Source organism: Gigantopelta aegis, chromosome 10 (genome assembly GCF_016097555.1).
Source record: "Gigantopelta aegis isolate Gae_Host chromosome 10, Gae_host_genome, whole genome shotgun sequence".
Taxonomy (NCBI): domain Eukaryota; kingdom Metazoa; phylum Mollusca; class Gastropoda; order Neomphalida; family Peltospiridae; genus Gigantopelta; species Gigantopelta aegis.
The window spans coordinates 72,848,585-72,874,403 of NC_054708.1; the positions used below are offsets into that span (position 1 = coordinate 72,848,585).

General features: G+C 34.6%; 1 protein-coding gene across 3 annotated transcripts in view; it reads right to left on the bottom strand.

Annotated features, from left to right (window-relative positions):
- The window catches only part of LOC121384546 (hexokinase-1-like), a 48,657-nt gene that overhangs the window by 22,430 nt on the left and 408 nt on the right, over nucleotides 1-25,819 (bottom strand). The window contains exon 1 of one of the 3 annotated variants that reach the window (XM_041514979.1): nucleotides 13,768-14,343. The exons of 1 other annotated variant lie outside the window; for it this stretch is intronic. In XM_041514979.1, the coding sequence (XP_041370913.1) occupies nucleotides 13,768-13,989 (222 nt within the window). In that variant the 5' untranslated portion in view covers nucleotides 13,990-14,343. Of the gene's footprint in view, nucleotides 1-7,128; nucleotides 7,702-13,767; nucleotides 14,344-25,819 lie in introns of those variants that run through there. One more of the 3 variants, XM_041514980.1, reaches the window with a different exon arrangement.

Genomic DNA, 25,819 nt, shown 5'->3' on the forward strand with positions numbered 1-25,819 from the left:
TCTTATGCAGCTTACAGGGTGTATACTACCAAATCAAATCCCATAGACGACAATAGTAACATATGTGGCTAAAACTCCTACCTGCAACGTATCAACCGACATAAACGCCACGGATATAAATACTACCACCCCTTACACTTAAAGTGAATCAGAAAAAAATGGGGGTCAAGCTGCTCGTTTCTGAGATAACGGGTAGCGTCTATGACTACCCTAGTTTCGCACAAAATTCGAGTACTTTTTTTTACAGGTACCCCATACATGTTTCAAGCACAAGGCTACTTGACACATTGGTACTAGATGAAATAAAATTGCAATTTTTTTTTACCCAGATGAAACTATTATTTTTTACAACCAACACACTCACATTTATAACCAATCACAGGACTTGTGGTGTTCACTTCTCTATCAAAAGTTCGGTGCACCTCGCACTTTGACCCAGCCGGAAGTTATTTGGTTTAGTACTACCTACAGACAATTAAATTTAGTATAGTAATATGCTAACTATTATCCTGTTCAATTATTTAGACCCAAAGTTTTTTGCAAATGTTACGTTTATTTCCTATTCGATATTTGTTTTCTTTGCATTTACATGAAAACAAACCCAAACCCCGGCAGGTTTTATATACAAATCATCATATAAAATGCACGTAGTTGACTTAATTCCACTTTTTAAAAATCTCTGTGTCATTTGAATGCACGTTATTTCGCCTATAAATAACTACGGTCATTTGCATATCAAAACATTGGGATCGGAGGCTACGTGAAGGCCATTATAGCTTGTTTCACTAAATCAAGGTTATTATTGTTTTGCAGTGTGTAACAGCATTGTCTAATCTTTCTGTTAAACATAGATGTAAACAAACAGAACATGTAACCCTTTCTTGTAGGTGCATTATATTTAATAAATTTAGCTAATGTATTATGTATTTTTATTTTATTGTATCAATTATATATTAGCATACCATACCTAACCTAACACAAATGAGGTGTAGCACAGTAATAAACATAAATCACCTCACACACCACAGGAATGTGCTTTCCAAATTTATAAATAAATTTAATGCAGGGCCGGACCCAGAAGACGGGGGGGGGGGGGGAGAGATAAAATGTCAAAGGCCACCAACATCAAATAATAATAAAAATGTTTATTTAATTTGCCTCTAAATTGGGAACTCATACACTTTTTCATCCCGCAGACACAGCCTTGAATGTTCAAAATACGATAGCATTGCTTGGTCAATAACATCATTATTTCGATATATGACTGCACGTGCTATTGTAGCAATGTGTAAACCACGTAAAATACAAGTTAGGTAGGGTATATAAATTCATTGAAAATGTATTAGTCGACATTCTTGTTATTGTTATTTGAGGAAAAATATGGGTAAGTCGAAAAACACTTCAGTTGATGTAAAATCGTGTATTAAGAACGTTTTCGATTATTTTGAAGATGAATATCAGCGCGGTAGACCTAGGTATGCTTCTTATCGAATTGTCGATCGAGTTTCCGCTGCACTTAAAGTTTCGGTTTCAACAGTAAAAAGAACTGTGAAAAATCTAAGCTCTACGAATCCAAGCACAGAAATCACTGTTAAAAAACGCGACCGAAAACAGAAAGATGTTATTAGACGACGAGTATACAGATTTTATAGAGAGGGCGAATTACCTACATTACATAAGATTAACGTGGCTTTAAGGGAGGAATGTGGAATCAACATATCCATATCAACTTTACGAAGAACACTCCATGACCTCGATTTTAAATACCAACATATGTCTACAACCGGAAAAGTGATTTTTGAGGACGCCAATATATCAGACAGGAGACTGTCCTATCTCCATGAAATATCCAGTTTACGAGAACAGGGGTATTTAATAGTGTATCAAGATGAGACCTGGGTGAATGTCAACCACACAACATCCCACCACTGGACAGATATCCACCCGGGCACAAGTACCGCCAATCACCTGCCGAAATCAGACGCTGCTGATCGAGTTCCTAAACTCTGTTCGGTGACTGGGAAGGGAAAAAGACTTATTATTTGTCATGCTGGCTGTGATAAATATGGATTGATAGATGGCTGTGAATTGATCTTTGAGGCTAAAAAAAACAGACGGAGACTATCATGGTGAGATGAATCATGACAATTTCATCAAATGGTTTGAAGAACAACTTATGCCTTCTCTACCAGAACCTTCTGTTATCGTCATGAATAATGCAAGCTACCACAACAAATTAACTGAGATTACACGATGTCCTGCACTAAACGCTAAAAAGGAAGAAATTCAGTCGTGGCTACGAAACAAAAATATACCTTTTGAGAGTAACATGACAAAGCCAGTTCTTTATGAACTTGTGAAAAGTAACAAATGTGCAAAGCAATTTGTTACTGATGATATTGCTGAACGCCATGGGCACTTGTGTCTAAGACTGCCGCCAAGACATTCTGAACTCAATCCGATAGAACTGATCTGGAGTCAAGTCAAAGGGCACATAGCTCGTCATAATGATGGTAAAATTACCACGGTGCGGAGAGAACTTGCACATGCATTGAACTCTGTCACACCTACACACTTCTCTGACTCAGTTAAACATGTAATAAAGATCGAAGAAGATTTTAGAAAACAAAATAGTTTTATAAGAAATAAAATACGCCCTGTGATAGTCCCCCTTAACGAAGATAGTGATAAAGAAATGAGTTCGTCGACTGATTAAGTTATTTCTCCATACCCATTAGGAGTATTACTTTAATGTATGCATGAACTCTTTAACACCAAAAACAATTTATTTCCATATCATTCACTATCAAACAACCTAACAACCTATAAACTAATCGACTAGAAATGCATATAGACTACACATACATACGAGGGAAATGTTTATTTAACGACACACTCAACGCATTTGATATACGTTTATGTGGCGTCAGACAAAACGGTTAAGGAGCATTATGACAGTGAGAAAGAAACTCGCTACCGCCACATGGGCCACTGTTTCCGATAAGCAATTTTGATAAGCAATAAGTGACGTTTTATATGCACCATCCCATAGACAGGATAGCACATACCACAGCCTTTATACATCAGTTGTGGTGCACAGGCTGGAACTAGACACAACCCAATGGGTCCACCATGTGGGATCAATCAGTCGACCTACCATGAGCGAACGCTTTACCTCTGAGCTACGTCCCGCTCTATACAAAAGAAGCCTTAAGTGGGGTTGGGGTTGTGCAGAGGGTCACACCTCCACCAATCGCATGCATACCATATTCTTCTCTCTCTCTCCCTATAACCATATAACCATAGATTAAAATATGTTGAGTACGTCGTTACATAAATGACGTCTCTCTCTCTCTCTCTCTCTCTCTCTCTCTCTCTCTCTCTCTCTCTCTCTCTCTCTCTCTCTATGTCTGTCTCTCCCTTCAGCGCATGCGCTTGTGTATTCCACAATATAATTATAATATTTGATACAAATTTTTTTTTCAAACTGAGGTTTTGTCACTTGAACTCCCCACCTGAATCCGCGCCTGCTTCATGTTTACAGATATTTTCTTAAATATAGGTCATACTACGATTTGTGCGGATAGGACGATAGAACCGAACATTAGTTTGAAACGCACTATAGAATGATGCTTTTGATATGCAAATGACCTTAGTTATTTATAGGCGAAATAACGTGCATTCAAACGACACAGAGATTTTTAAAAAGTGGAATTAAGTCAACTTCGTGCATTTTATATGATGATTTGTATATAAAACCTGTCGGGGTTTGGGTTTGTTTTCATGTAAATGCAAAGAAAACAAATATCGAACAGGAAATAAACGTAACATTTGCAAAAAACTTTGGGTCTAAATAATTGAACAGGATAATAACTACTGTTATTATCAATAGCATTTAACCATTGTTGTGTGTTTAGTTAATCACCAATAGAACAATCGCACAAACATTTTTCAGAACAGTTTTTTTTTTGTAGGTCTCTTTAAATTTAGATACATAAACTTAGCATTTTTTATGACCTCACTAAATTCACTAATATTTTAGGTTCACTGACATTTCTTGATTTACAAGAAAAATGTAACTAGCAGACACAAATGAAAGATTTTATTTCATACATATCTTCAAAAAAACAGGTTTATAATTAATTAAAACATCTTTTCCAAATAAAACTTATTTACAACCTTAGCGCTTGTCGTTAACTTTTGCAGCACAGAGAAATCAGTTTTAAATTAACTTATATGTCATAGAGTAATCAATTTCAATTGTGCTTTTTTTTCATTGGATGGTATGACAGTGGCAACCTGGTCATCACTTAGGAGCAGCCAGTCATATGACTTTAAATTGTTATCATTATGTGTTATTATTACAGTTGTGAATCAATAATCTACATCTTGTGTATAAGGTTAATAGACTATAGAACATTTTTGACACATATTCAGACAATTAACACAAATATACACAAACAAACACAAACACAATCAATGGGACACACAAAAATACACACACACACACATATATTATATGCTTATTAAAGTAAAACTTTGTTTTGTTTAATGACACTACTAGAGCACACTGATTTATTAATCATCGGCTATTGGATGTCAAACATTTGGTAATTCTGATATATAGTCTTAGAGAGGAAACCTGCTACATTTTTCCACTAGTTGCAAAAGATCTTTTATACATGTATGCAGCATCCCACATACAGGATATTACATACCACGGCCTTTGGTATACCGGTCATGGTACACTGGCAGGAGATATATACTTATTAAATGATGGGACCAGCCTATATCACTGCCTGCTGAGAGGAAGACCAATTAATTTGAATTGTTCTGTCAGAATGCTGCCTGTTCCAGTCAATGACAAATAGTTTAGTCAAGGACGAACGTGGTCAATAATCTTGTCTGATCTGCTTTCAACCTGTGACGCAAATCAGTAAACTCATCATCGTTGTGTATTGTGTATATCGACAAGCTGACTATAACAGTGAAAGAAAGAAACAAAATAACTGGAGGAAAATAGCAATTAATATTTCTATGACATCACATTTATTTATAACTAATAATATGTAATGTACTAATGCCTATACCGGTAATTATCATACCAGTTGGTACTAATTTCCAAATGATACAATGTATATAATATTAAATTACATTTTTAAAAATTGAGATTTTTTTTATTTGGAAAAGAAAAAAAGAAAGAAAAGAAAGTATGTACATATACTTTTAAATATAAAATATTTGTTCAGCATGAGAGAACATACTGAAAAGCAGAACACACTCATATGATAGGCATCTACTGGGGTGAGGAAGGAGTACATTTTTAGCAATGATTAATAAAATTATGACCATATTTTAAATTACAGTTTCAAGTTCACACCTGTGGACAGAGAAGCTGAGATCTCAAGAAATTGGTGATTCTGACCGACAGCGGACTTGCTGTAAAAATTGCTGTTTATTGCTGTTTATTTTGTTCAACTCCACCATTATAGAGCATATTGATTAATTAATCATCGGCTTTTGGATATAAAACATTTGATAATTCCTACAGTCTTCAGCCAAAAACTGCCACATTTTTCCATAAGCTGCAAAAGGATCTTTTGTATGTAGACATATGACAGCATAGGGAAATGGTTGAAATGGAGGGGAAAAGCCATTTGGGCCTGTCAAAGAGATTTGATCCTACAACCCAAATATATGTACAATAGGAAAGCATTCTACTGACTAATTTAGCTCAATCCTGTTCCTCAACAAAAATCAATGAGTCCAATTGTACAGGCAGAGTGTATAATGTATTATTTATTTTTGAAATCATAATAATACCAACATCAGGGCCGTAGCTAGGATTTTTTGTTGGGGGAGGGTGCAACTGAGTAGTTAATAGTCTAAAACTCCTTAAATGGATAAGAAGAGAATTTTCTTTAAATTTCTATAATTGTTTTCGGGAGGGGGGCGGGGGGCAACTGCCCCTCTTGCCCCCTCCCCTGGCTACGGCCCTGAACACAGAGGTAATACCATGCAGTATTACCACTATATCAATATAATATTATGATTGCAAAGATACTTACATTTGTATGTAATTACTGGTGAGCAAAATTTGGTTTTGTTTTTAAGTTGTTTTTACTACAAGGTACAAATCAATGTTTCCAATCACTTTCCACTAGCAACCTTAGTTACCTTACTCTGTACATAACAGTTTTATAAATATGCAAGCAAATTAAACTTAACCAAAAACCTATTTGATGAATACATTTATCAATAAATTTAAAAGTTAAAATTTATTTTGTTTAACAATACCACTAGAGCACATTGATTTATTAATCATTGGCTAGTGGATGTCAAACATTTGGTAATTCTGACATATAGTCTTAGAGAGGAAACATGCTACATTTTTCCATTAGTAGCATGGGATCTTTTAGACAAGATAGCACATACCATGGCCCTTGATATACCAGTCATGGTGCACTGGCTACAACGAGAAATATCCCACACATGGGGGGCAAAACTAACCAAAAAAATGTAGTGCGTTTTCTTTATGTGTCACAATGACAAAATGTTTGACATCCAACAACCATTGAAAGAAACTAACTTCAAGAATCCTTGAAAAATGTGGTGATATATATATATATATATATATATATATATATATATATATATATATATATATATATATATATATATCCATTTTTACCAACAATAACTTGCAATACATAAGAACTCATGACAACCCCACCCCATCCTGAACCAACTTACATTATATGCTGCATAATTAATAATGATTAAAAACTCCACAGAGGGCAACTGACCCTGCAACCCATCACACACCAGGCAAGCACTCTACCACTGAGCTAGACCCACAAAAAAAAAAAAAAAAAAAAAAAAAAAAAAAAAGTGCATCAAGTACTATTACTGTGTAAAAATATGCCGCATATATTTGCTTTATTTTCACAAACATCCTGAAAAGTGATACGAGTATGGTATGTGAACAGTTCTACTTTGTGTTGGCCTCAACCTGAACGTGATGGGCAAAGCAAGAGAGGACAGCAGGATCAGTGTGACATGACACCGTGATCACAAGACTACACAATACAGGCCACTCCTATACTAAAGACACTCCAGTCTACATACCAGAATCTTTCGGGTCTTCTCATCCTTGTTTTTCAGCTTCAGAGACCTCCGCACTCCGCGAGTACTCCGTAGAGGTGTCTTCAGTTTGTTTTGTGCAGGCATCACACACACACACTGGGAGAAAACTCACAATAGCAAAAAAAACGACCAACAACCAGGCTTGCTTGTATCCGTATATACAACTGCCTACCGGTTAAAAACTACCTTCACTCTTGACAGGTCTATATTTAAACACACTTCACTGGATATTAGGCTTGGTATTTTCCATCAAAGCCTTGCTGTTGGTGTATAAAAGCTGAACCCAAGATTCACAACCAATTCAATTCCAACACTAAATCCCTGGGAATGTTCTGGTATGATAATTAATGGCCCAAACAATCAATGGCCATCAGAATGGAATATCTAGTCCAAGCAACTGTGGGTGAATCTAAATTTGGCACGAGGAAATGTGTTACTGGTACAATGTAGCTATCCAGTGAACAGACAGTGAGCTATAGTGAGGGTTGTGAGCAGAATTGCATGAATGTCAGTGAAACCAGTAAAGCAGAACAGAGTTTGACCTTCGAGAGACACAATACTTGTAGGTCAATAGTACTTCCCTACATCCTCGTCCTGCCCGAGAGACGGTGGAATTCACACATTTAATATAAAACTCAGTACATGTAGCCATTAATATCCTGTTCTACAAGTTTACAAATAAATCTTACATGTGTATGAGCATGCGAGCATGCATGAGTCATGTACCGGTATGTGTATGTGTGTGTTTATGTACACGTACTGTAACACAAAAACATTTTAAGTGTTTATTTTATGGAGTTTATTAAACACATTTAATTAGATGATACATGTGTGTATGTATGTGTGTGTGTGTGTTCTTGTGCATCAGGCTTTCTGCCAGAAAATAATTTGAAAGTACGTAATAAAAACAGAACAGATCATAAGTGACCCAACTATAGTCCGTCCCATCATTCTATTAAAGTGTTTTTTGTAAATAATTTCAGTTTGGTTTGACTTAAGAAGAAAAGTAAAAAGTGTTTTGGAAATAACAACGAAATACAATTTGTGGGCGCAATTTACAAATCAATTGGATCAGGAAATAAAATAACTTGTAGTAAATTACATAGCATGAAAAAAATGTGATCCCTGTGGGACCGACTATAGGTGGTTATAGGTTTAAAATCTTTGGAAACTGGACACTGCATTGGATGTACTTTGACATATTTTAAACAGCCATTCTCACCCTATAATCTTTCTAAAAAAAATAAAAAATCTCTCCATTAAAGGGAGAGTAAACTAAAACATGAGCCTTATGTGTTGGAAAGATGCATATATGGACCACCAACACATACTGACATTTTAACAAATGAAAAAAGCGTAATTTTACACGTGTTTATTCCAGCTAACTGGAGGCAGTCATTTTCTTTTCTTTTCGAGGCGTCCGATACAGCTAGCTTGTGTAAACAATAAAAGTAATTTTCGACAAGGCTTTCTCTTTGGTCAACCTGACTTGTAATACAACATAAATGACGTGATAATATAATAAACTATTTAACTAAATATATTTCAAGTTGCATTAACGGAACAAAATGGGGTTATAGTAGTTTTCTCTGTTAAATAATCCAAAGGAAAATGTACACTATTAGACCTATTGGTATGCTACGTTGGAGCAAAAACGACAACCCACGATACCCAAGTGATAATGTTCTTTTCTTTAGGACTACGTAATTGGTCAGTTCTGTGGTTTTAGATGGGAAAGTCTACTTAATCAATAGTTTACAGAACTGTTTACAGTAATAAACCATGTCCATTTCTATTTTAGAGGCGACAGGTAATATTACACAATACCGGTATGTATTTTCGTGTCTAGACAGCGTCAATTAATTGGCTCATCTGGTTACCACTCAAATACAAACCTGCCAATCAGGAATCACAGGTAGAGGCAACTAACAGCATAGACCAATTAACTAAGAAAACACTCCGTGTATCATTTCAGTGTGTAGGTTAATGCATGGACAAAACATGATGTATTTATTTAGACTTGTTGTGTAGCCACTTTGACAATAGTGGTTTATTTTGTATTGAAACATAATATATACTTATTGCTGGCTTACTGGGATGTATATTATTACAGAACATTGCAATGCATGACTATTTTATCATCCCGCAAAAAACAGGTAGATTTGTTTTTCTAGTTCTAAGACTCATTCCTGACGTTACACGTTAAGTATTACGTAACCACCAGCTCGCCAGAGGGCGTATTGACTGGAATGGAACAAAATGGCTGCGCCCGTTATATCTAATAGCCGTCACATTTAACCATTTTATTAATTAAATATAATAATATACTTGTTGATATTAAGCAATAATGTGCATTATATATTGTTGAATATGCATACCAGTCCAAAAGCCTTGCTTAAGCATTCCTTTAATATCCAAGATTTTAGAGCATGTAATTTTACCCTTCGTACCTTCTGGCAGAAACCCTGAGCAAAAATATGTGTGTGTGTGTGTGTGTGTGGGGGGGGGGGGGGGTGTATAAATGTGTATTTTTAAAAACATTTATCAGGCATATTACCCAAGAACAGTCATGGGTAAAGAATCTGCAACTGATAATGCTATTAATTGGCATAAGAGTAAGAGATGGGAGTTCAGCTGTGCACACCCCACTCACCCTCAGTTCTGGAGCAAATCTTCACATTTGATCAAATACAAAATGAGCAGGCCTGAAACCTTTTCACCATGATTGTATTTCCATCAGTCTACTGCATGCGCATTTCGGAATTCGGAAGGCAAGATTATATAATCACAAAGTTGTGTTTACCATCAAGGATTCATCTATTCCTGAACATTTTACATAAAATTTGGAGATTGGTCATTTTCAATATTAGTATTGCAGGCTCCCATTTTTGTAGTGGGGCAGGCTGATTTTTGCCCAAAGTAAACAAAAATGCACGAATCTGGTAACAACATTTATTCATATTTGCATTACTACGGTCGACGACAGTCACTTTTTGGACCCTTGTTTTGACTTTGTACACAATAAATAAAACATATCCAACGGTAATTTTTTTTATATGATATATTTGACAAAAGGTACTTTTTAGTTCTTTCATCATTTAAAACTGAAAATTAATATTTGTCCAGAATTATGAAAAAAAAAAAAAATACTGATCTGTAAACAGCGTTGTCTACTGCAGCTTGTTATAGAAATTTTATTTGACCAATGAAAACACTGTGAAGCACTAAATATGATTTTTTCAACAACAGAACATGGGTCATGGAATTTTGCTTTTAAATAAAAGTAACTCGATTATTTTATAAAAATGGCTCATCTTGTCTACTGACATTTTGTCTGCACACTCTTGAAAACAATAGCCCAGTTTACGGAGTAGCTGAAGAATGTTAACATTAGACTACGACATGCATTTAATCTCTTCACAACAGAAAATGGTATGAATATTAACATTTGTTGGTTGATTTTTACAATAAAGTGAACAAGGTAAAACATGATTTCATCAAATCAATCGGACATTACAATGCGCGTGTGCAAAAACCATTGTTCATTAATAGGCCGGTTCACACTTACTCGAGGATACAAGTAAGTTTTATTTTAAAAGGATAATTTTTACAAATTACTATCCAGAAAATCAACAGAACATAAGAAATGTTTGTGACAATAAAGTCCATGTGCATGTGACATTGCCTGAATAAATAAAATGAAGGCAATAACAAAACATTGGCAACCAAGTGTGAAATTAGGGTACATTTACAGAAGTATGTCAGTGAATCATAGAGAACATAACAGGTTAATGACACAGGTGATCATCAGATTTATTTTGTGAATGTAAGATTCTTATTACAAGAATATAGAAATCTGCAAGGTTTGCCAAATGGAATTCCCCATTTATCCTGAACAGGATAAAGCAGATATCCTATGGCATTAACCTGTTATTATATTTATCTTGCAATCCATCAAAAAGAATGGTGAAATCATACCAGTATTTATTCCTAACTTTATGTATGAAAAAAATGTGTAGTATTAAGCTAGCAAGCTAGCTTTTTACAGTATATGGTAAATCAGGAAATGTTAGCGAGCATAAAATTTGAGAGAACTCAGCGAGGCCATACAAGACGCTAATATTTCATGATGCTAAATTTAAAGATAGGTACATACAACTTTGTTAACCTTCTGGCATCAAGAAATATTTTTGAAACTCTTTTAATTCATAAATACATACATGAATGTATGTTTTTCATGACACAAAATTTTGACATAATGTACAGAAATCAATGGATGTAAAAAAAGTAACAACTGAAAATCTAGTCCAAAGTAAACAGTCATTAAAATGATTTCAGGAGTTAGGCTAGTAGTAGATTTTCACTTTGCTTTAATTGGTCATCATAATCTGCCAATGCAAACAGTGATTGCGGGGAAAAAATCAATCCATAAACATTTTGTAATTACTCATATCATTGTGCTGCAGTATACTTTTTGTTATGCTGGCAGCTTTATGATTTATTAGATTTTGTTTTTACATTTTTGGGGTCATATTGCTTCATAAAAACAACTATAACATATAATTATTACTCAATCAATTTCAGCTAAAACTATTAAAACAGTTTGGACTTTATCCTCTAAACACATACTATTTCAAGTCCTTTCAACCGTAAAGTAATTTACTGTATATAATCAAACCTTCAAATTACAAAATATCTTCAAACAAGCTGTGCCCATAACATAGAGGTGTCCTACACGAATTACACTGATGATATTAATGTTAAATATACATATATGTACATGTGTACGTTAAATATACATATATGTACACTTGTACATTAAATATACATATACGTACACTTGTACATTAACTATACATATATGTACACTTGTACGTGAAATATATATATATATATGTAAACTTGTACTGGTACATATCCACTGCCTAGTTCTGCTGATATTGTTACTAGTATATTGAACTAACAGACATGCATCACAGGATAGGTGAATGAAGAAAATCAATTTGGGTACAAATGTATTTTAATGATTCTCACCCAGCTGACACTAACTGCCATGTATATTGATAATCAGATAATTTGACCCAGGAATGACCTAAGACTTGTACATGTTTATGCATGTGTGGAAATGGACAGGTATACACATTGTACAAAACAACAATTATTATCCATTTGGTTCAACATAAAAAATAGAAAACACATAAAATATCACATTGAATCAAACAGCAGTCTGGCATGACTTTTTGCTACACAACTCAGGCTGAACAATATTCATTGTGACTGGACTATTACTTTAAGCCCCACCAGTCAAATAAACATTTTCTATCCATTATGTATATTTTACACAGTTATTAATACAATTTTGATCGAAATAATATACAGGTCATGAATGTACGCATATACAAAAATGTAGCATTCAATCAATTGCTAATTTAATATTCATTAATCATTTGAATGGAACTTCCTACTCAAATGAAATCGAGAAGAGGTATGTAATTCTCCCATCTATCACAGTGCAAATAAATAATCTCTTGCTACTTTTTGATACAATGATAGGACTAATGTTAAGTGATGGGAGCATATTTCTCTGCCTCTTTTATGATTCCTCTCACTCTCACTCACTTGTTCTTTTTCAGTTTCTCTCCCTTGACCAAGAAACAATTTTTTTTGTTTTTGTTAAACGACACCACTAGAGCACATTGATTTATTATTGGGTATCAAACATTTTGACACAGTCACACAGAAAACCCACTACAGTTTTCTATTAATGGCAAGGGACCTTTTATATTCACCATCCCACAGACAGGATTGCATATACCACGATCTTTGATGTAACAGGTGTGGTGCACTGGCTGGAATGACTTGACTTGAAGTTTTTAACATGCTCCTATACCACGAAGGTTTTGAGCATGTCTATCCGAGTCCCCGTCTCTGGATGCCAGTGGCTTGACTTGGGACAGAAACTTTAAGGGACAATTTTGATTATTACTTCCAAATTTAAACAAAAATAAAAACTGGGATTTTGGCTGGAATGAGCCAAGTAACGAAGTAAACATAATCATATAATTATAATACAACAAACTGCCATACTTTGAAATGTACCATGTATGTATTGTTATAATCATTTGGTCTCTCATCGATACACAATTAGGAGGGATGGGTATTATGGGAATGCCTCTATTGTGATAGGAGTTTCCTGCATCAGGATACATACATTGTATCATAATTATAGGATATTAAATGAGCTTCCATTTCGTATCATGTTTATGTCCTGAGTGAAATAATTTTCAATTGTCACGAGCTTTAGCTAGCGACTATGAAAATTATTTCATGAGGAACATAAACATGATACGAAATGGTAGCGAGTTTAATATCCTATTTAATTTGAAAATAGTTACAAAAATCAGTCGAATCTATGAGATTGGGTTTTCAAATGAAAACAAGCTCTAAATATGTGATCGATAATACAGCACATCTCTGATAATTACATGTAATACTACTGGTGGAGTAAACTGGTGGTTAATCTGGAGGCCAGTTTGGGCACTGCATGCTTCCTTATTACTACACATCCCTGGCAGAAAGGACAGGCAGGGTTTTACTGTGGATCAAATGGCAGTATCTTACCTGTGCCTCCTTGGACAGAGGGATGGACTCAACAAGCCTGATTATCGGCTGGAGAAGGAAGAGAAGAAACTCGATCAGCTGGAGGATAAGAGTCAGCAGTGGCTGTGGCAGACTGGATGCAAGATTCCGCACCAACACGCTCACTGCTGGCTTCAGGTATTCATTCACCACGATCCTCTTCGCAGTGCGAGGCGGATACAAACGGGTTGCGACAACAGACATCTTCCTTTTCAGTCAATTTTATTTACACAATTTGACTGCTAACCAGTTTAGAAAAATCAATTCAATATAAAACTTCTTTAAGTAATTTATTTTTAAAAAGTTTTTTACAAGCTCTTATAAAAATAATTTCAAATTTTACAGCGAAATCTGAAGTCAAATTTCTTAGACTGGTAACAGAATTTTTATTATGTACAGCATGAACAAACCAGTGGATTACAATAGCCTGTTGGAAGCCAAGTCAGCACACGTGTGACAGCCGCTCTCTTTTATAGCTACCTAGCCTGACGAGGTCACACTGTTACAATGTCATGCAGTTACCATAAATCCTCTAATATATTTCCTAAACTTTTAAACATATACACGTACATAATTCTGTCAGTGAAGGGTTATTAAGGTATTAACATACATGTACTTGGGGTCACTATAAATTATAATAATTCCAGCACCCAGTAAATTCCCTTTTTCCTATTTTAATATAAAATACCTGGACATGTACATGGAAAACAGATGGAGCCACTATATACCTGTATTACCTATATAGTCATTTCAGCGCCCAACTCCCTCTTTCATATTTTAATATATAAACTTTTAAAATTTGCACACATCACCAACGACGGACATCACTTACGGTACACTGATCTTGAGTAGGACAACTTTGAAGCTGTATTTCTGGGGTTTTACACAAAAACTGGGATTAAATAATGAATAAATTATAAAGATTAGTTACAGATCTGTGATTTGTCATTTATTCTAATGTTATGTGATTGAAGTCTTTTCATTTAACACTAGAAGAAAGGAATCACATCCATATAGTTTTAAAAATACCAAAAGATTAAATGTTTAGTATTGTTTCTCTTTCTGTAATGATAATCAAGAAATTAATTAAGTGCCATAAAAGGAACACATATATACTAAATAAATTAATATTTAGGAAGAAGATGGTATTTATTTTAAAGATATCTGTGCACATATAGCTCCTAAAAATTTATTTCAAACTTAAGCAACATATCTGATTTTAACTTGGACAGTTCATATTCATCAATTAAAAGAAAGAAAGAAATGTTTTATTTAACGACACACTCAACACATTTTATTTACGGTTATATGGCATCAGACATATGGTTAAGGACCACACAGATTTGGAGAGGAAACCCGCTGTCGCCACTACATGGGCTACTCTTTCCGATTAGCAGCAAGGGACCTTTTATTTGCGCTTCCCACAGGCAGGATAGCACAAACCATGGCCTTTGTTGGTTGGTGCAAATGGTTTACACCTACCCATTGAGCCTTGCGGAGCACTCACTCAGGGTTTGGAGTCGGTATCTGGATTAAAAATCCCATGCCTCGACTGGGATCCGAGTTCAGTACCTACCAGCCTGTAGACCGATGGACTAACCACGACACCACCAAGGCTGGTATATTCATCACTGTCAATGTCAGACTCAATATCAAGTGTTACTTCACCTACGAATTAGTGTAATGGGAACCTTTTTGAAATGATTTTAGTGAAATTGTGTGGCAACATAACACAACCATTGCATGTACATGTAATTATGTAATGCTCTAGGAGAGGGATATCATAATTTATCATCCATTAAAGGCTTTTGTAGGAGATATCGCTGGCACTATAATTTGTGATATTTCATATAATCTTGATTGGTCAAATTTTAATCACAATGTTTTGTTACGTCACTGTGTTTGTTTCAGCGCTAAATCTACCATTAGTGACATCACAACATTGCCATTCTGTAGTTAGTTCTACCACTGACATTCAACCCACATTCTGACATTGTTTACAACTGTCTCAAATGAAAAGAATGATAATGGATGATAAAAAGAATACCCCCCTCATGTCTTTTGATATCATAATTTATCAGCACTCGTTGATGAAAGTATAAATCATCATACATACATACATACATACATACATACATACATACTCGTATGCAGATTAGTGATGCTTAATTACATTAGAAATGTCTAAAAGGATACAATAATTAGGTAAATAAAAACATGAAACACGTACAGGCACATTGACATGTATACATTCTCTTTTTAATCAAATGTACATACAACTTTTTTTCAGTAATATAAATTATAATAAAAGTGGCCTTAAAAAAAAATATATTATTATATATATAGTAATAAAATTATTATTTGATTTATTTTTAATGCATAAAATGGAATTTAAAGTGATTTCTGAAACAGTTGTAATTCAGTTTCTTACTTTAGGAATAATCCAGTGTTCATAAATAGAAAAAGATTAATTATATTAATATCAAGAATCTCTTTAAACAGATCAAAATTAATTTACTGACAATATAACTTAGGCTAAATTTCTCACTTTCACGATTCATGGTTCAAACTTAATTTGAGAGAGGATTGACTGAATGTTTTATCGTAACAATTCAGAATTCAGTTTTTACAGTAATCAAAATCTGTTTGAAAGAAACTAATGAGTTTGCATGTGAAATTGTTTCTGACATAACCAACTGAGATTTAGAACTCTAGTTCAAGAGTGAGGCCTCTCACAAGACTTGTGGTGACTCAGTTTGTTTAGAACATTTATACTGATTTTAATGCACTACAATGCACTACAGATGAAACTTAACAACATCAAAAACTTTTTATCATTCCAGGTTTGTCAAAAAACGATGCTGTCAGCCATTGCATCACATCAGTTGTTGTGACGTTTTACATTCTGATTTTCTTACAACACACTGCAGGGCAACTCAGTACTTGCTCGGTCAACTTGGCTGCCTATTATTATGTTTTGACAAGTTTTAGTTATTATTATTATAAATTACAACCAATCATCTTATTACTACAAGTCATTGACCTCCATCACAAATTCTGCTCCAAGGTCATTAATACAGTCCGTTTACATTGTATTATAAAATAAGTGCGCATTAAGCAACATTCAGAAAAAAAGAAAGAAAAAAAACATGTTCAAGTTCAAGGGTATATATCATGTAGACAATTTACAATAGATTGTCTTGGTAAGAACATATGGTAGCAACATGTGGCCCTGACACAGTAAAACTGACATGGAAGCAAAATGAATGAAACAATAGTATGCACTCCACCTTGTTACAGTACATAAAACTCCCAACAATTACTAGCACGTTTCACAGTAACAACTAAAACTTTGGATGGCACAGTACTTAAACCATCCGTTTTACGGCTGGTAGATGCCAGGTTCACATCTCAGCATTGGATCTAACTCGAAATGCACTGCTTAATGGGGAAAGTAAGAAGGAAGGAAATGTTTTATTTAACGACGCACTCAACGTATTTTTATTTATGGTTATGTAGCGTCAGACATATGGTTAAGGACCACACAGATATTGAGGGAGGAAACCCGCTGTTGCCACTTCATGGGCTACTCTTTTCGATTAGCAGCAAGGGACCTTTTATATGCACCATCCCATAGACAGGATAGCATACACCACAGCCTTTGATGTACCAGTCATGGTACACTGGCTGGAGTAATAAGGAAAGAAGTAGGTCATTACACTGGTTACAGTCTTACTAGGACTTGGGACTAAGAACAAATGAATGACTATTTTAGGACACCCCAGCACAAAACAATACATCAGTGTCAAACAAAGGTAAACAGATGAATTGGTGATCAACATGAATATCAAAACTCAATAGTTAAAATACAAACAGCGTAACGAGCCGAGCTGTGTACAAATATAAGCAGGTCAATATATTAAAATTTCTAATAAAATCAAACATCTCACAAAAACTTCAAAATAAGATCAGGGTGGAATCGAAAAAAGGGAGCAAGGCTGTAATAGTTCAGACAGAAAAAAAGTTAAAGTTTGTTTTGTTTATCAACACCACTAGAGCACAATGATTTACATGTACTAATCATCGGCCATTTTAAGTTATTGCAATAAGCAATATTTAAGCTTAAGTTAGTAATTATGTGCCACATAATCTTTTTTGACACCATGTTAAATTTTTTTCCAGAGTTTTGTATTCATAACTGAGACCTCCAAGTGATTTTACATGTGAGAGCATTCTCAAAGAGATCAAATGAGTATGCTGTGATTTTTATTTCATAACTGATACATGTGTTTGTTGCAATGATCTGTCACGTATCAAAAACATGTTTAGTGTATCATTCTTTGAATTGTAACAGAAAATATGTTGACAGTGTTAGTCATAACTTCATGGTACATCATCAACTTAACTGTCTACAGGTATTTTTCATGAGTAACAAATATTATTTTATTACATTAAGTTTTGTTTTGTTTTGTTTAACATACATACTGGTAACAGATTTAGTGTGTTGTAATTACATGTACAGTATGTTTTTAACTGGCTCTCCATAAATTAAGAAATGCAGAAAAATACAAATAGTTTTCATGTAATATGTATTTATAAATCAAATTATGTAAACATTGGCTGGTACTGCTATATAAACACTAAACTGGATAAAACAGGAAAGATGCTCTATACATTTTGCTGTCTGATATTTTCATACATATTGGTAAATGGATCACTACCAATACTATCTCTCATATCAGCAAGTATTTCTGGTTCAATATTTCTCACTGGACCCTTTATTATTTATTTGCATCCAAATAGTGAGTGCTTCATGACTGGTACATCAAAAGCTATGGTATGTGCTGTCCTGCCTAAAGGAAAGTGTGTAAAAAAACAAAAAAAAACCCATTGCTGCTGTCTAGTAGAAGCAGCCTATTTGATGGCAGCATGTTTCCTCACCACTTAGACCAAGTGGAAATATATATTAATAAATGACACCAAACAGACTTGATTTAAAATGTGTCAAAGTGTTGGTAAACAGATATTCCTACACTTTCCTTGTTAGTTTGTTATTTACATTTTGAGCTAGAATGGCCAGCAATGTAAAGCAATGGAAAGGAATGGGGGTTTTAAGTTTTAAAACATTTTGAACAATGGCTTTTTATATAAGCCCGGTGTCTACCTCATGTACATATTTATTTCAAGGGGTATATGTACATTGTAGATGTGACATTTAGTCTTAGACATTTAGAGCAAAACATCTGCTGGTGCCACATATAGGTTACTCTTACCAGTTAGCAGCAGTCTTTTAATATACCGGTACTAGACAGGACCATCAAGGGTTTTACATTTTACAGCAGCTACCATGTTGCCTAACTGAGAAATGATTATCAGTTAGTTTAATGAACAATATTATTGGATGATTTGACACTTACAAACCAATGACTTTGCCGGTACTAAATATGATGTTTTCATGATTTGACAAACATACCCAATGATGTCACTATTTCTATCAAATACTATTTTAATACAATTCATTACAAATTCTTGACAGAATAAATAGAACATTGTTTTTTTTAAATTATCTGTGATTATGAATAAAATACAAAGTACTAGCGATACTCGGAATATAGTGTGTAAAGTTGTTAACATCGTTTCTATATAAATGTACATGTAGTTATAATGAAAATAGAAGGGTTTTAAAGAACAAAATGGCTGAGGTATTAATTGGATAACAAACTTAGTACCAGTTATAATCAAATTTATGTCCGTCGTAAAATAATTTTCACTCGTTTATTAATATTATCCTCTATATAATCTAAAAATGATCGATTATGAAAAGCCATAATTAATTGTGTGGGAAAATAGTTAACTGTAATAGTACCTCCATTTTAAATGATGTATTGATGTAGATACATATGTTGGAAATTGTGTTTGTTTTCATATGTACATAAAATTAAAAAAAGAAGACATAAAATAGTTATTGAAGGTAAAATTAGCCATTTGTACGTGTAGGGTCTAGATCTCAGGGAACCTCACAATAGGTTCATGGTCATCATTATACACAAATAAAAAAGTTAAGCACCCCTAGATATAATTAGTACTGAAATAGCCCCATTCGTAAAAACTGCAAATTATGTGACGAATCTGTCAAGAATGGTGTTCCATCGAAATAATAGGAGAGTACAATGTCAACTGTGACGTCCCACAACAGAACGACATGCACATGCATCATGCCACCCATGCTTTGCTCAAAATGCAGTATCAATACACTGCAATTGTTGACATTTAATGTCACTGTCTTGCATTGTTGAATATGGCATGTCGACGGTTATCAGAGGCCCAAAGATGGCGTATTATTGGCATGCATGCGACCGGCATGACCTTCAAAAGTATAAGACGTCAACTGGGGTATCATTACACCGTAATCAGCAGACTGATACGAAAAAACGGGCATGCCAATGCTGTAAAGGATCTCCCATGGTCAGGGAGACTGCGCATGACATCACAGCGCGAGGACAGGGCCCTGCTTCAGCTCGTACGTCGTCAACCCTTTGCTACATCTACTGTTCTGAAGAGCCAATAGTTACCCAATAGACGGATGTCAGCCAGAACAGTGAAGGATCGTCTGAAATTTGTGGGACCGAAGGCCAGAAGGGTCATCAAGCGTCCCTTTCTTGCTGATCATCATGAGAGACGCCGTTTAGCGTGGTGTTTGGCCCGAAGAGGTTGGAATCTGAGGTCCTGACGAAGAGTCCATTGGTCCGACAAAAGCCGGTTCCTGCTCCATGTCACAGATGGCTGATTGAGAGTTTGGAGGCATAAAAATGCTGCCTACACACCCAGGAACATATGACCTACGACCCCGTATGGTGGAGGTTCAGTAATGGTTTGGGGTTGCCTGTCACATGATTGTAAGCTGGATCTTGTCACCATCCAAGGCAACCTCAATGGTGATCGGTACATTCGTAACGTCCTGCAACCAGTTGTTGTGCCGCATTTTGACAACCATCCACTCGCCACCAGACCTCTGTACATGGATGACAACGCTAGGCCACATCATTCCCGAGCAGCAACAGCTTTACTCCAAACTGAAGCTATGACGACCCTGCCCTGGCCGGCCATGAGTCCTGACCTAAACCTGCTAGAGCATGTTTGGGACATTTTGAGGCGTTGAGTACAGTCACTGACCCCACCTGTACAGAGTCTGGCACAATTAGAGGCAGCTCTTCATCGAGAATGGCAGCAGTTGCTCATGCAGCAGATCAGACGACTTACTGGAGGGATGAAACGAAGGGTTGAAGCTGTTATCCGGGCACGTGGCGGGTTTACCCACTATTGATGATTTGTGTCATGAATGTCATCTGTGGACTTCAAATGACATTTTTCATCATCAATCATGATGTTGACTGGTGTCTCTGACTCTGCACCTCCATACTTATTGTGCCTCAGTTTTGGGCTCAAATACAGCATATTGGAATTCTTCTCAGAATCATGATTAAAATTTCAAAACTGGATACACTTGTTATGTTTTCTTACTGCCAAAGATGTATTCTTGCAAAACACATTTGTTTTTCCGAGGTTATATTATCAGGCTTTCAACGCCAAACCTCGTAAGACAAGTCATTGTGAAAAATACAGGGGTGCTTAACTTGTTTCTTTGTGTATATATTGAATAACATTCATATGTTTCTAATCACTTGTGTAAAGTTGATGGGTTAGCACCAACCAATTTATACCTGATGATAGATGATGAAATTTCAACCGAATCCCAACATTTGTAGAACAGCCAAACATTGCTGACAGCTACCTTCTTCTAAATATCTTGTGAAAATATATACTTAAGGTCGACGATAGTCACTTTTTGGACCCTTGTTTTGGCTTAAATAAAACATATCCAACGGTAATTTTTTGATATGATATATTTGATAAAAGGTACTTTTTATTTTTCATCTTTTAAAACTTAAAATTAATTTTGTCCAGAATTATGAAAAATTAAAAAATACCGACCTGTAAACAGCGTTGTCTGCGTGTTTGACAGGGGTCACGGTCAGTATTCCAATGATGTCACTTTGCATCTTTACAATAACCATAAACTGGGTACATGACGTTTCCGTTTTAAAAATGCTTTAAAAATTCCAATGCAAAATTGCTATTGAAACTTGTTTGTTTGAACATTACTAATGTAGCTGAATGTGTTTGAAGAAAATTTTGTTAATTAAAAAATTGTACCTTTTATGAAATAGGATTTCAAGTGAAATTACGGTAAGATATGTTATATTTATTATGTACAAAACCAAAACAAGGGTGCGAAAAGTGACTGTCGTCGACATTAGTAGTAATATCACTGAAATTGCTAAATGATGATACAGAAATACTTCTGAACTACTATTCTTTGACACCTCATTTGATACATTACAAGCAAAAACATGCAATACCATGTGCCATTTGTGGTTCGGAAAAATGTTCCAAGTGTAAAATAAAATAAAATTTATCTATGCTAAATACTGGAAATCAAGCAATATTTTGTTGAGTCATTGAACACCTAGCATGGTTATTTAAGTAATGAAGTTGGGATTACTGCTAAATACATGTACTTAAATGATTTTGGCAGCACTGACCATGTACATGTATGTACTTCACAAAGGTCTTCACATATTGTTGAAAGACAAACAACTTTCATGACATACAGCAATACTTTTCAGCACCTTGACAACTGGATCTAGTATGTTAGCTTATTATAGTACTTAAAAGCATGCAGTGTACACTGTGATCCATTCAGGGTTCTTCACGAAATGAGGCATTTAAGTACATACAAAATTTATATAGCCTACCAGTATTATCTTCTTTTTATGAGAAATGCCTTTACATTGGATATGTATGTATGCATGCATGCATGCATGCATGGATGGATGGATGGATGCATGCATGCATGGGATGGATGGATGGATGCATGGATGCATGGACGATCTACTCCTGAACAAATTAATGGCCAGACTAACAATGACTCAGTCATAATAGCATTTTTGACCTGTTAAATGAAACAAAAAACATACATTGTACTCGTGTATGTATAGCGTAATAACGTACCTGTACGTGATATTCCAAAAGCTAGAGGTCATTTATTTATTGAAGAATTACCAGGTATTGGATGAGTATATGAGAATCTTGGTAGAGGATCAAACTGATCAACAAGCGCACCCTTTATCTTGAGATGTTGAGCTACAAATACACTATTTGTATAAATTCCCCTTCCACATGACACCCCCACCACTGTCTAGGCCCAAACTATGTACATGTCACATTGTGCGATCAGCTTAATGTTTGCCTGCCTTTCCAACTTTCTGGGGCAGTTGCTAAATATAGAGAACAGTAATGCCTGGCGTGTCTTCACTACTGGTGTATTTCTGACAAGGGTTATGCAGATACCGATACCGAACCTGAAATTTAAATACCACCCAGCTCTACAATTTATGTATACAATATATATTTAAAAAACAAAAACAGGGCTGAAAAGAAAGCAAATGAAAAACCAAATATTGTCATGGTATATAATAAATAATTAGTATGTAAAAGAAAAGTGAAAGAAAACAAATAGTATTAACAATAAAATAAAAAAATAAATATATATATATATATATATATATATATATATATATAAATATTGACATTTTGGTAAATTGTAATGCAAATACATGTAGATGTAGACAGACACCACAAGAAAATATTTATTTTATTAAGTTTTAAATTACTTGATACAGATGTGAATTTTCCATATTTTGTTCTTGTTAAGACGCCAGCGTCCTTTTTCATATGGTCTTTCATGATTAATAGTAAAAATAATTCCCAGGTCTGCTACTTGTAGTGCTAACATCCTCTTAAACATGACCCATGTTTATTGCAAAAATATTTTTATATCATAGCAGTTATACATGTACACATGTATGTACTATTATTTGAATGTGCTGGAAACACAAAAATGTATTAATGCTGCATTTATTGTGTTTTGAATTTAATACATTCAGTAATCAAAATTAATATCATTTCTTTAAAATGGAAAAACTTACAGGTTATAAGCCAAAACCCCTTTTTAGGTTAAAGGAATGCTAAAGCAAGGCTTTTGGACTGGTATGCATATTCAACGATATATTATGCACATTATTGCTTAATATCAACAAGTATAATCGTATAGTTAATTAATAAAACGATTAAATGTGACGGCTATTATATATAACGGGCGCAGCCATTTTGTACCATCCCAGTGAATACGCCTTCTGGCGAGCTGGTGGTTACGTAATACCTAACGTGTCACGTCAGGAATTAGTCTTCGAACTGAAGAAACAAAATACACCTGATTTTGGCGGATGCATCGTAATGTTCTGTAATAATATCCATCCCAGTAACACAGAAACGTGTATATGTGTTTTATTTTTCAATACAAAATAAACCACCATTGTCAAAGTGTTGAAATAACTGTATTATGTTTTGTATATAAATTAACCCATGTACTGAAATAATAGTCGTGAGTGTTTTCTTGGTTAATTGGTCTTTTCTTTCCGTGGCCTGTACCTGTGGTTCTTGATTGGCAGGTGTATATTTAGACGGTCCCCAGACACTGTGTCTAGACACACTAAAAAACGTGCCTCTTTTATTAAGATCACAGGGTATTGTGTGATAATCTCAAATCGTAATGGACTTTACCAGCCGTCCTGCTTTATTACTATAAGTAATTCTGTAAAACCCTTGATTAAGTCTAGACTCTCCCCATCTAAAATCACAAAACTTCAGGACCAATTACATAGTCCCAAAGAAAGAAAATTATCACTTGGGTATCGTGAGTGGTTGTTTTTGCTCGAACGTATCCTACCAATAGGCCTAATAATATGCATTTTCTCTTTGGATTTTTTAAAAAGAAAAATACTATAACTCCATTTCGTTATATTGATGCAAACTGAAATATATTTAGTTAAATAGTTTATTATACTATCAAGTCATTTATCTTGTTTTACAAGTCAGGTTGATGAAAGCAAAGCGCCTTGTAAATTAGAGCATTTGTTTACACTGTGCATAATAGAGAAGTTGGACAGAGCTGACTTCACTTTGCCCCAAGCTATACCACCTGACGTCACAAAAATAAAACAAAATGGCTGCCCCCAGTTAGCAGGAATAATCATGTTTTTTTGTTATTAATTCTAAAATTATGCATTTTTTATTTGTTAAAGTGTCAGTATGTGTTGGTGGTCCGGGTATGCATCTTTTCAACACATAAGGCTCTTGATGGAGTTTAGTCTACCTTTAAGCAGAATTTTAATTTGTGCAGAACTAAAAGTCCATGTAGCGAAATCAAGAGTCTCCAGTTTTCAATTTTGAAAAATTCTCTGTTCTGATTAGTGTTTTGCTGAAATAACAAACAAGTTGTAAACAGTAAAAAGGCTGATCAGCAAATAAAAAAAATTCAAATTGTTCTGTACAGTGAACACATTCAATACAATTTAATAGCCAACAATGTGTCTAATGTATGGCTATGTACATAATGTATATTATTAATAAATTTATATTAATGTACATATCTATAGACTATATACAATCGTAACAATGTATGAGACTAAGGCTTTTGTAAGAAAACAACAGACTACTAGTATTTTCGAGTTTAGATCTGCAAAATGCAACAGCTGATAGCAAATATCTTTATACAGTGATCAATTTAGCAGAAGGAAAATAATTTCCAACAGTAATCTTTTTATTATTATTAATTTTTTTTAAATTATTATTATTTATTTATTTGCCTTTAAGTTCATGCACCACAAAGTTGTGCCCCTAATGTGTCCTCAGAATTGCTGTCATGCCCCCTGATCCAATGCCCCTCAAGACAATAATTGCAGTGCCCATGTAACAATGAAATTCAAGCCCAGTTTAGTGTTACTACATATTTATAAGTGCAACACTTAAATTCAACACGTTTATAAAACAGTTAGAAATGGTGGTTTAGAAATAATATCTAAGGGAGACCACCCGTTTAATGTTGATATGATTTTCATTGTCAACGTTGTTA